The sequence below is a fragment of the Tachysurus fulvidraco genome, chromosome 1 (genome assembly GCF_022655615.1).
Source record: "Tachysurus fulvidraco isolate hzauxx_2018 chromosome 1, HZAU_PFXX_2.0, whole genome shotgun sequence".
NCBI classification, from domain to species: domain Eukaryota; kingdom Metazoa; phylum Chordata; class Actinopteri; order Siluriformes; family Bagridae; genus Tachysurus; species Tachysurus fulvidraco.
Genome location: NC_062518.1, coordinates 16494890 through 16507389, shown reverse-complemented (window position 1 = coordinate 16507389; position 12500 = coordinate 16494890). Strand labels below are relative to the sequence as shown.

At 42.5% G+C, this 12500-nt stretch overlaps 1 protein-coding gene across 12 annotated transcripts in view; it reads left to right on the top strand.

Moving 5' to 3' along the window:
* The window catches only part of LOC113651875 (NACHT, LRR and PYD domains-containing protein 12-like), an 11449-nt gene extending 272 nt beyond the window's left edge, over nt 1–11177 (top strand). The window contains exons 1-15 of one of the 12 annotated variants that reach the window (XM_027160804.2): nt 1187–1460; nt 1688–1760; nt 2402–2491; nt 2706–2798; nt 2949–3041; nt 3248–3302; nt 4013–4217; nt 4314–5937; nt 6847–7020; nt 7117–7284; nt 7369–7530; nt 7631–7804; nt 7936–8100; nt 10018–10191; nt 10500–11177. In XM_027160804.2, coding sequence (XP_027016605.2) covers nt 1726–1760; nt 2402–2491; nt 2706–2798; nt 2949–3041; nt 3248–3302; nt 4013–4217; nt 4314–5937; nt 6847–7020; nt 7117–7284; nt 7369–7530; nt 7631–7804; nt 7936–8100; nt 10018–10191; nt 10500–10521 — 3234 coding nt within the window. In that variant the 5' untranslated portion in view covers nt 1187–1460; nt 1688–1725 and the 3' untranslated portion in view covers nt 10522–11177. Of the gene's footprint in view, nt 23–1184; nt 1461–1687; nt 1881–2401; nt 3042–3247; nt 3303–4012; nt 4218–4313; nt 6067–6846; nt 7021–7116; nt 7285–7368; nt 7531–7630; nt 7805–7935; nt 8111–10017; nt 10192–10499 lie in introns of those variants that run through there. The other 11 variants (XM_047821124.1, XM_047821121.1, XM_047821148.1 and 8 more) reach the window with 11 other exon arrangements.
* Nucleotides 11178–12500: the final 1323 nt, after the last annotated feature.

Genomic DNA, 12500 nt, shown 5'->3' with positions numbered 1-12500 from the left:
AAGACACTATTCCCAGGTCAAGGTAAAGGGGTGAAGTATAACGACTATAAGGCCGTGCTTTCTGGGAAGGAACTATGGAGTTACTCTGTTGTCTGTCATTAATGGGTGGAAAACTTTAATATAACGAAGAACAATACGTTTTGGCTGTAGCTACGTTTGTGTTGTGTTTTAGCTCACAGGAACCCAGCTGTGTGTCTATGAAGCTGCTTAACGCCAACGCCATCGAACCGCCGGAGCGTTAAGAGGTTTTATCAAACCCTGAGACTCCTGCTGGGTTTCTGCTCAGGTCTCAGAGCTGAAGGTAGAACATCACAACCTTCTGTAACACTGTAGCAAACAGCCTCGGGGGAAATCTCCTGTGTTTCACACGTCTTTATTTCCCGACACAACAAACCCTAAAGCGGCGTCTTTAATGTGAAAACAAACGATCTGATGTAAATACGATGTTTTAAATGTCACCCCAGGATCTTCTCCACTTTATTATCCTGATGTTGATCACAAGGAGGGGGCACATGGTGGCTTAGTGGTTAGCACGTTTGCCTCACACCTCCAGGGTTGGGGGTTCGATTCCCGCCTCCACCTTGCGTGTGTGGAGTTTGCATGTTCTCCCCGTGCCTCGGGGGTTTCCTCCGGGTACTCCGGTTTCCTCCCCTGGTCCAAAGACATGCATGGTAGGTTGATTGGCATCTCTGGAAAATTGTCCGTAGTGTGTGAGTGTGTGAGTGAATGAGAGTGTGTGTGTACCCTGTGATGGGTTGGCACTCCGTCCAGGGTGTATCCTGCCTCGATGCCCGATGACGCCTGAGATGACCCAAGAAGTTCGGATAAGCGGTAGAAAATGAATGAATGAATGATCACAAAGTAAATCGCAGTGTTACAAATAAAAGCACACAATAATTTTTTGAGTAAAAAAACCAGACCCTTTTTGTTTTAGACCTTATGGTTTTGTTTGGTTTCATTCGTGTGACATTTTCTGCTTCTCGAAACGACTTGCACGTGGAATAAGGTACGGATCCTATTTGTCCCATGAGTCTGTTTCTCTTAAACATGTTGGAGGAATTGAACAGATTTAAATAGAGTCTCAGTTTTGCCATCTAATAGGATTCTGTTTCCTGTCTTCTGGGGTACGTGATGTCTCACACACACAGGAAGCAATTGCGGTGAATGTTATTATGAGGTAAATTATTAATTAACCGAACAGAAATCTGCTACACAAAACGCCGGGTGTAAAATAAGGAACATATTATTTGTTTCGCTGGATCACGAGAGTCAAGTCTGCATATTTAAAATGCACCTTTCGTTTACGTCATTGACGCCGGTGTAATTCTGAATCCTTTCTATGTTTGTTTTCCGCCTTTAGTTCAGTTTTATGGCCTTTGATTTCTAATCACTCTGAACTTTGAGACAAAGCAACGAAGATGACTTTAAACTCGCAAGGAACTACATGAGAAACTGAAATTGTGAGTAGCTAAGTGTTTACTTCGAGCTTTAAGGCTACTGAGTGATGAACAAGTGTTAAGTGTGAGTGTTTTAAGAGTGTTAATAACAGTTTGGAGATCATCCTCTTTAATGACGGACGCTGCGGTTAACTTTCTTTCATGTGTGAGCGATAACTCTGTCCTTTTGAACCTTGGTGAAATCTTCCCACTTCTGTCACTTACTCAGACTTTATTTGTATTTTGTTTAGAGCTTTTCCGCCTCGAGGTTCAGACGCTGACTTCAAACATGATTTTGTCTTCAACTAAAGACTTGAAAAAAAGGTGAAACGAGGACGCCGGGCGCGTCTCGACTTGCTGCCTCGTATTACATGTATCTTAAGGCAAAAGTTCACCAAAAACCTCCTCAGTATTCCTCACGAAACATGACTTTTTTAAAGCTCGGTATGGCTCAGTTATAACGCTGGATAACAAACAAATTACAAACGTTGCACTCGTGTACTGAAATAAAAGCTAAAAGTTCAAATCATCAATTCAACTTTAGTGAAAGATTTGAGCTTTTCTTTCAGTACACGAATGCGATCTAGAGTAAACACCTGAGGTAATGCTAATGCTAACTAACAACAGCTTTATTGCTGACTAGCGCTAATGCTACACAGCAGCAGATATTTAGCATACAGTTATTTTTTTTTATTGTTCTTATTATTCTCATCTTTGAGTTAAAGTTTAAAACGGTTAACAATTTAGATTTGATTCATTGTCTGTCGCAACTTTAAAGTCCCTTAGCTTTACAGTATAAAGGTTTATAGAGGTATGTGGTGATGTTCTTAAGTGTACCGAAGACCAGGTTGGAGGGAAATTTGCTTATTTAGGAATGCGAGAAAAGATTTATAATACATTTATAAAATTTATACTAGAATAAATTAACAATTGAATTTAAAAGAATGACCTTTACTGGTTGATAGAGTAAGCGCAGCCGGTGCGTACCTGAAGCGGGACTGGTCTAGAGAGCAACCTATTAACTTGCCAATGGAGGAGTCTTCTAGTCATACACAGTAAGAACACTTACATATGTAATGAATCCATTCACTGAATCGCTTACTGATTATTATTTAGTTAATAATTTAGCTAAACTTCCAAAATAATTAGTACACATAAACTGAGCTTTTGGGGGCAAAAACCAAATTTGGTTGGACAATAAACCGAATCCTTACATGATTATGCACCATATAAAGAACTAAACTTGCTCAGCTAGTGTTGTAATTTAAGATTCCCAGAACCCGGCTGTGTGTCCGTGAAGAGCGACATGTCAAGAGAACAACCAGTCGGTTTCCAGAAGGAAGACACTATTCCCAGGTCAAGGTAAAGGGGTGAAGTATAACGACTATAAGGCCGTGCTTTCTGGGAAGGAACTATGGAGTTACTCTGTTGTCTGTCATTAATGGGCAGAAAACTTTAATATAACGAAGAACAATACGTTTTGGCTGTAGCTACGTTTGTGTTGTGTTTTAGGTCACAGGAACCCAGCTGTGTGTCTATGAAGAGCAACCGCTCTATAGAGCAGCCAGTTCCTGTCCAAAATGAAGACTCTTTTACTTGGTCGAGGCAGGAACCTGTCTTTGTTTGCCTGTGTTACAGAGTTTATTTTTTGAGAAACTGAAGTTTTGTCTATACCTTTCCTCACTATACCTTTTACCCACTTTGTCATCGCCACTTCAGCAGCTCTGTGGGATTCTGGAGAGGGAAAACTTCTGGCCGGTAGTGTATAATATGTCGTTAAAATACACGTCTTATTGTGTGCTTTACCGCAGTGATAAACGTGGGAGAACAGAAGTGTTCAGTGAAAAGCGCTTGGACATTTTCAAGGTGTGTACACGATTACTGGGAATTTTCTAACAATGACCGGGAACCATAACAATTTCTGTTTTATTTGCCGACGGGAGTTACTGTAAATATACAACACGATCGCCTTTTTTATTTTAGACGCATCTTCTGATACTTCTTCTTCTTTCAGCTTTTCCCTTCAGGGATCTCCACAGCGAATCATCTCTCTCCACCTATCCCTATCTTCTGCATCCTGAACACTTGCACCCACTAGCTTCATATCCTCATTAATTACATCCATATACCTCCTCTTTGGCCTTCCTCTTTGCCTCCTGCCTGGCCATCATTCTCCTACCGATATACACACTCTCCCTCCTCTGAACATGTCCAAACCATCTTAATCTGGCCTCCCTAACTTTGTCCCCCAAACGTCCAACATGAGCTGTCCCTCTGATGCACTCGTTCCTAATCCTGTCCAACCTTGTCACTCCCAAAGAGAACCTCAACATCTTCAGCTCGGCTACCTCTAGCTCTGACTCCTGTCTCTTCTTCAGTGACACCGTCTCTAAACCATACAGCATGGCCGGTCTCACCACTGTCCTGTACACCTTCCCCTTGATTCTCGCTGATATTTTCCTATCACACAGAACTCCTGACACCTTTCTCCACCCACTCCAACCTGCCTGCACTCGCTTCTTTACCTCTTTCCCACTCGCATACAAAATTAAAATAATCGAAATGACTTCTTTCAGGAGGTCAAGCTCAAGGTCATCGATCTGATGAAGGAAGAGTTGACGAGATTCAGGAGGTTGTTGAGTCTGTCTCACTCAGCATTCTCTGAGAGGGAGGTGAAAGATGAAACAGCGCAGAACAGTGTCCAGGAGGCGGTACTGAAAATCACCCTGCATGTTCTCAGGAACATGAAACTTTATGACCATGCCGCCACACTACAGAACAGTAAGAGAGTCAACATCAAATTTTCCACAAGCAAAAAAACAATAAACACTTTAAGTCAACAGTAGATTTCTAGTTACTGTCCTTTGTGCTCATTAGAAATGATCCCCGTGTGCCAGAAGAACTTAAAATGTACTCTGAGGAGAAAATTCCAGAGCATCAACGAAAGACTTTTAAAACATGGAAACTCCAAACTTCTCACCGAGATCTTCACAGAGCTCTACATCACAGAAGGTGATAGGGGAAAGATCAACAGCGAACATGAAGTGAGACAGATCGAGGACGAAGCTGTAAGACCAGGAAGTAAAGACATCCCAATCAAATGCAGTGACGTCTTTAAACCTTTACCCGGACCAAAAGCGTCCGTCAGGACCGTGTTGACCAAAGGAGTTGCTGGAATCGGAAAGACCATCTCAGTGCAGAAGTTCATTGTGGACTGGGCTGAAGGAAATGAGAACAATGACATCCACTTCATATTTCCACTTCCGTTTAGGGAGCTGAATTTTATGAAGGAGAAAAAGCTCAGTTTGATGGATCTTCTTTATCACTTTTTTCCGGAAACATCAGATTTACATGATTATGCAGCGTACAAAGTTCTGTTTATCTTTGATGGTCTGGATGAGACTCGTCTTCCTTTGGATTTCCAGAACAACGAGATCTTGCGCGATGGATCAAAACCTGCCTTACTGGATGTGTTGTTGACAAATCTGATCAAGGGGAATCTAATCCCGTCTGCTCTCCTCTGGATAACGTCTCGACCTGCAGCAGCCCATCAAATCCCTCCTGACTGTGTCGACCGGGTTACGGAAGTACGAGGGTTCAGCGATGGTCAGAAAGAGGAGTACTTCAGGAAGAGGATCCGTAGCCAAGGCCTGGCCAACAGGATCATTACATACCTGAGGTCCACAAGGAGCCTGTACATCATGTGCCACATCCCAGTCTTCTGCTGGATTACAGCAACTGTTCTAGAGCGGATGTTGACTGAGGCGGGGAGCGAAGACATCCCAAAGTCTCTGACGCAAATGTTCATATACTTCCTGATCTATCAGACTAAACAGTGGAATCAAAGGTACAATGAGAACTCTGAAATGGATTTCCACCAAACTCGAGACAGAATTGTCGCTTTAGGAAAACTTGCTTTGGAGCAACTGAAACAAGGCAACCTGATCTTCTATGCGGACGACCTCATGGATTGTGGCATAGACATCAGGGAAGTGTCCGTGTACTCGGGAATGTGCACCGAAATCTTCAGGCAGGAATCTGGACTCTATCTGGGGAAGGTTTACTGCTTTGTGCATCTCAGCGTCCAGGAGTTTCTTGCTGCTTTAAATGTCTTTATCTCTTTTAGCAACACTGAACGCTCGGATGTTTCCAGGAACTCTGCCATGACTGACCTACTCATAAAAGCTGTAGACAAGACCTTACACAGTAAGAACGGACATCTGGACCTTTTCCTTCGCTTTCTTCTTGGGATCTCACTGGATTCCAATCAGGCTCTGCTCCGTGGTTTTATAACACCATCCGAAAGCTCTCGCAGCCGAGAAGAAATCGTCACGTACATCAAAGAGAAAATCAGGGAGAATCCATCTCCAGAGGAATCCATCAATCTGTTCCATTGTCTGAATGAACTGAATGACCAGTCTCTAGTCCAGGAAGTCCAGATGTACTTGAACCGAAAAGGTTTCCAACGTCTGACTGGAGTCAGGTTCTCTCCAGCGCAGTGGTCAGCTTTGGTCTTTCTGTTGTTGAAATCAGAAGAAAAGCTGGAGGAGATTAATCTTAATAATTATGAAAGGTCAGAGGAATGTTTTCTCAGGCTGCTGCCAGTCATCCAAGCATCTAGAAAAGCTGTGTGAGGTTTTTTTTCCTATTATTTTAATATAATATTATTATATTTTGGGGGTCAGGTTGGCTTAGTGGTTAGCACGTTCGCCTCACACCTCCAGGGTTGGGGGTTCGATTCCCGCCTCCACCTTGTGTGTGTGGAGTTTGCATGTTCTCCCCGTGCCTCGGGGGTTTCCTCCGGGTACTCCGGTTTCCTCCCCCGGTCCAAAGACATGCATGGTAGGTTGATTGGCATCTCTGGAAAATTGTCCGTAGTGTGTGAGTGTGTGTGTGTGAATGAGAGTGTGTGTGTGCCCTGTGATGGGTTGGCACTCCGTCCAGGGTGTATCCTGCCTCGATGCCCGATGATGCCTGAGATAGGCACAGGCTCCCCGTGACCCGAGAAGTTCGGATAAGCGGTAGAAGATGAATGAATGAATGAATGAATTATTATATTTCAGATCAGGTTCCTTGGGACCTAAGAGCTTATAATTGGCCAAACTCTCAGGGAAAGATGGTGCTATTGTCTTCCATCGTCTTCTGCGGTTACTTTTCATCTTAGTGTTGCAACCGTTGCTTTGCTTCCCCATCTTTGATTGGCACCTTATTGCCTCCTTTTCTAGTCATGTGTTTGGAGAAATTCATAAATGAGGGCACTTTTTAACAGAGTTAAAGGTGAAATGAACGCATGTGATCCTTTTTCCGCTGGCTAAGAGGTTCTAATTTGTAATGAAATCTTTCAGCCATCTTTCTGGGACGTTAGTGGCCACAGCTCAAAGCCTAAAGGTTTACATTTCCTTTTCTCTAGTCTGTGTTGGTGTCGGCTCACATTGACGAGCTGTAAAGAACTAGCCTCCGCTCTCAGCTCCACCTCATCAAATCTGAGAGAGCTTGACCTGAGCAACAACCACGTGTATGACGCAGGAGTGAATCTGCTCTCCAAAGCTCTGAAGGATCCAAACTGTAAACTGGAGAGTCTAAAGTACTTCATTTCTTCTGTTTGACTTTGCACATGGTACATTGTATCTGTTCCCCTGGTCAGAGAGGTTCGGAGTGATTGTACTGCTTTATATTCCAGGCTTTGTGGTTGTAACATCACAGAGAAAAGCTGTGGACGTCTGGCATCAGCTTTCAACTGTTCACGTTTGAATAGACTGAATCTGAGCAACAGTATGCTGAAGGATGAAGGGATTGAGATGTTGTGTGGTGCACTGGACAATCCTAGCTGCAAACTGGAGAGCCTGAAGTAAGTCATCGTTCAGGTGCGAGATCAACAAGAGGTTGTTGGGTTTTTTTTTAACCAGTTATTTCTACTCATTTGCATTCCCAGGTTGAGCTGCTGTAATCTGACAGAGCAAAGCTGTGCCTTCCTCGCTTCAGCTTTCAGCTCAAACCACTTGTGTCTCCGAGAGCTGAACCTGAGCAACAACACGCTCCGGGATTCAGGAGTGAAGATGTTTGCTGTTGTTTACTCTAAACTGGAGGTACTAAAGTAAGTGTTTAAACCACACTATAAACAGCGTGTGAAGGGATTCTGTCGGTTTGTCTGTTTTCCGTCGAATGCAATGAATCCAAGTCACTTTCGCGCTCAGGCTCCGCGCTTGCCGTCTCACAAAGAAAAGCTGTTCGGCCCTGAACTCCTTTCTTAACTCGGCTTCATCTGGAATACGATTGCTGGACCTGATTAACAACAACCTTCGGGATTCAGTGATGGAGATGATCTCTGCGGTGGAGATGAAGCCACGCTCCAAACTGCAGACACTGAGGTAAGATTTTTCACCTGTACGAGTAAGGAGGGGAAATGGTGCCTGTCGTAAACACGCTTTGCCCTGCAGACGTGTCCAGGGGTGGGTTTCTGTACATGGATGAATTGATTGTACTCGTGTTTGTCTGACAGGCTTCCTGGCTGCAGTCTGACACAAAGAAGCTGTTTGGTGCTGGAAATTCTGCTCAGCGCAAAACTGACAGAACTGGATCTTGGTAGAAACGACCTGTGTGATTCGGGAGTGAAGCTACTGTCCGACGGACTGAAGAACATGAGCTGCAAACTGAAGACACTGAAGTGAGACACGGTGAATTGAATTGGGTTTCTGGGGTCTGAACATGATTAGAAGGAGAAGCTGACTGTCTTTTCCTTCACTTAAATGGGACAATAATATAAATTAATGAGTAGTGTCCTGTATGTAAATATAACCTCCAGAGATGGGGGACTCGAGTCATATGACTTGACTCAAGTCCGACTTAAGTCGCAGATTTGAGACTTGAGACTTGCTTGACAAGTATTAAAAAAAGACTCGACTCGACATTGACTTGACGTTCATGACTCGAGACTTGATTCGGACTTGAGTTAAATGTCTCCAAGATGGGGGACTCGACTTGACACGAGTCTGACAAGTCGCAAATTTGAGACTTGAGACTTGCTTGACAAGTATTAAAAAAAGACTCGACTCGACTTTGACTTGACATTCATGACTTGAGACTTGACTCGGACTTGAGTTAAATGACTCCGAGATGGGGGACTTGACTTGACTGGAGTCTGACTTAAGTCGCAAATTTGAGACTTGAGACTTGCTTGACCAGTATTAAAAAAAGACTCGACTCGACTTTGACTTGACGTTCATGACTTGAGTTAAATGACTCCGAGATGGGGGACTCAACTTGACTCGAGTCTGACTTAAGTCGCAAATTTGAGACGAGACTTGCTTGACAAGTATTAAAAAAAGACTCGACTCGACTGAGACTTGACGTTCATGACTTGAGACTTGACTCGGACTTGAGTTAAATGACTCCGAGATGGGGGACTCGACTTGACTCGAGTCTGACTTAAGTCGCAAATTTGAGACTTGAGACTTGCTTGACATGTATTAAAAAAAGACTCGACTCGACTTTGACTTGACGTTCATGACTGGAGTCCTGACTTGTGACTTGCACACGTGTGACTTACTCCCACCTCTGGTAACCTCTCACGGAGTAAGTTTTCGGAGTGTATTTGCAGTAAAATACGCACATTTCAACACAACAGTTTTGCACGTAACCGAGACTCGCCTGTGATTTAGATCATCTCCGTCCTGCCCTCTGTTGGATTCACGCTCAGATGTTCTGCATTAAATACTCAAGTAACCACAAGCTATGAGGTCAACAGGTCAGAGGCCGAGACAGACGCAGTTGCACTCGAGGGTGATTTTAAAGGAATATCAGACAGACGGTTCTGGTACTCGTATCGAGCACAGGGTCTGAAACCATACAACAGTTCAGGTGGGGCAGAGACAGAAAATCCAGAGCTGAGACAAATCCAAAGCAGTGAAGAGAGACGTAGAATTCCAGAGTATCAAAATAAAAGTCTGATATATAATGCAGTTAATGTTTAGCGTCTGGGTTCATGGTTCAGAATTCACGTGACAAACAGCGGTGATGTGCAACGTTTCAGAGAAGGCATGAATCGATCACGCGACTTATTGCCTTTAATGTCCAGGCTGGTTTCAGCTGAACGTCTCAAATCGCCACAGTGTGTCGTGATGATGTAGCCGAGTGTTGCTCAGATTCCAACCAATCAGCAGGCACTAGCAGGAAGCCCAAGACAACGAGCTCGTTCTCTTTCCCTCACAGGTTGTGTGACTGTGGGATCACGGAGGCAGGATGCAGCGCTCTGTCTTTAGCTCTGAGCTCAAACCCGTCCCACTTAAGAGAGCTGGATCTGAGCAGTAATAAAATAAGCAACTTGGGAGTCGAGCTGATTTCTGATTATCTGGGCAATCCACAGTGTGTGTTAAAGAAACTCGGCTAAGTTTTAGCATCAGAATAATGGGAGAAGTTAGCAGAAAGTGATATATATATATATATATATATATATATATATATATATATATATATATATATATATATATATATATATATATATATATATATATATCAATCATACTTATATCTTTGCTTCTTCTCCTTTTCCTCGTCTTCTAATCCTCTCTCTGTCTCTGTACAGACTGTTTAACTGCGAGGTCACAGGTAAAGCCTGCGCTGCTTTGGTGTCAGCTCTGATGTTGAACCCGTCGCATCTCAGAGAGCTGAACCTGGGTGGGAACGATCTGACAAAGTCAGCACTCAATCTGCTGTTGGCTTTAGTGCAGGATACTTTCTGCGCCCTGGAGAAATTAGAGTACGTAATACTCGGGTCTGCGATCAAATTATGTGTAAAATGTTTGTGTCATAGATCACCGGTCACTTCTGAAAGTGAAAACCCAAAAGCCTTTAGTGTTAAAGGAGTCTAAATTGGTCAGATTAGTGTCACTTAGATGCCACTTGTGGCTGGTCCATGGGTCGCTTTCAGCCATTCACTATATTGGAGTAACCGAAACACATCATACTGTACATTGGTGATTTTTGATTAGTAACATCATTATTACATTTTGTGCTCTTAAATATTCTACATGTTCAACCAAGCTGATCTTCTCTTCTGTCTTGTAGCTCTGGGATACAGAATGCGTGAAATTCTTTACGGAGATAGATGACGTTCTTCCTTATTCCAGCAACAGAGCAAGTAAACACATGAGCGAATACAAACTCCCTGCATTAAACAACTGTTAATCAGCGAGTCATTTTTTGGGGGGATACAAAGGATTTGCTGTGACGTTTTCTTTTCTTCTTCTTATTATTATATCGTATTTAAAAAAAACAGACTATATTTCCAGCATTAATTCCAAGTGACTGTAATTTTTTAATCGTCCACTAGAGGACACTAGATAGGCGGCTAATACTGACTTGACAAAAAACATCAATAAATGAATGAAGGAAGCAGATTCTGTCTTTGAATTTGGTCATTATGATGATTTTGTTTTCACCAAACTTTTTTTTTTTTAAGTGTAAAGAAAATGAATAAATATTGCTTTATTTATTTAGTATGTTATCCTGCTCACCAGAATTCTGAGCAGCTTGTTTGATTCGGTCAGTGATACAACGATGGATTCTGACCAGAGTTTATGATTTATTATTGTTTTTCCCATTTGTGTCTTTTTCTTTTACCAGACATTAACTTCGTTAACGTACGACGTGATGTATTGTTTGATGTAATCTTTTGTTCTGTTTTCTGTACATAGCCTCTATTCATCGAAGCAGTGTACTCTGTAAATAAACGAATGAATAAAACTGGTTTTGTGGCTCAGTCACTAACTTTTTTTATACCAGTTACCAGCTCCTGGTCTTCTGGAGATTAGGGCGTAATACACACTACACTGTTTTCAGGTAAACACACAGTGAGGATTCATTCATTCATTATCTACTGCTTTATCCGAACTCTCGGGTCACGGGGAGCCTGTGCCTATCTCAGGCGTCATGGGGCATCGAGGCAGGATACACCCTGGACGGAGTGCCAACCCATCACAGAGCACACTCACACACTCTCCTTCACTCACACACTACGGACAATTTTCCAGAGATGCCAATCAACCTACCATGCATGTCTTTGGACCGGGGGAGGAAACCGGAGTACCCGGACGAAACCCCCGAGGCACGGGGAGAACATGCAAACTCCACACACACACAAGGCGGAGGTGGGAATCGAACCCCCAACCCTGGAGGTGTGAGCCAAAAGTGCTAACCACTAAGCCAACATGACCCCCATACTGAAAACACTATTCAGTAAATGTCTAAAATACATAAATATGGCAATAAATGAGTCGAAAATCAGGTTGAACAGGTTGATGGCTAGCGGACAAAACACTAAGAAACGTTTAGATTACTAAAAGGATTAGCGGTTTGTGTAGTACTTTAATATGCAATACCATGAGCTTGTCTGTTAGCAATAAATATATATCTAAGTTAACATTAGCAGAACCATCCAGATTCTCAATGGGCTGTGAATTTCGAGCGACTGATGGCACACACCAGTGTGATAATTGTGAAACAGAAGTGTGAACTTATTTCTCACTGTGCTGTTGATCATATGAGCAAAGTGAAGAAGTGAAGAAGAGACAATTTACATTCCTTCTGTTGTCACGTCTGTACAATCTGAACACATTTCATTTGAACAAACTTCTACATCTTACTCCTATACTTCCTCATAATTTTTTATATGAATATATTTTTTGTCATATCAACAAACCCCAAGAATATTAAATGACATTATTAAACACACTAAAGAATCAGTTGGTTTTAATTGAAATCCTGTTGATGATCCTAGCTAGTTTACCGTAATGCTAACAAGTGGTTTATACGGTTCGCTACAATGCTAATCTGTGTGTTAATGTCTACTATAATGCATATTATCTCATACTCTTCCTCATTTTCTTTTATATAATGTATTATTTTGGCCTTAATGGTAATCCCCGGCAATCTTATTAAACAAACTGAAGAATTAGTTGATTTTAAATCCTGTTCCTCTCAGTAATGCTAACACGTGGTTTATCCTGTTAGCTACAATGCTAGTCTGTGTGTTAATGTCCACTCTAATGCTAACTAATGTGTTAATCC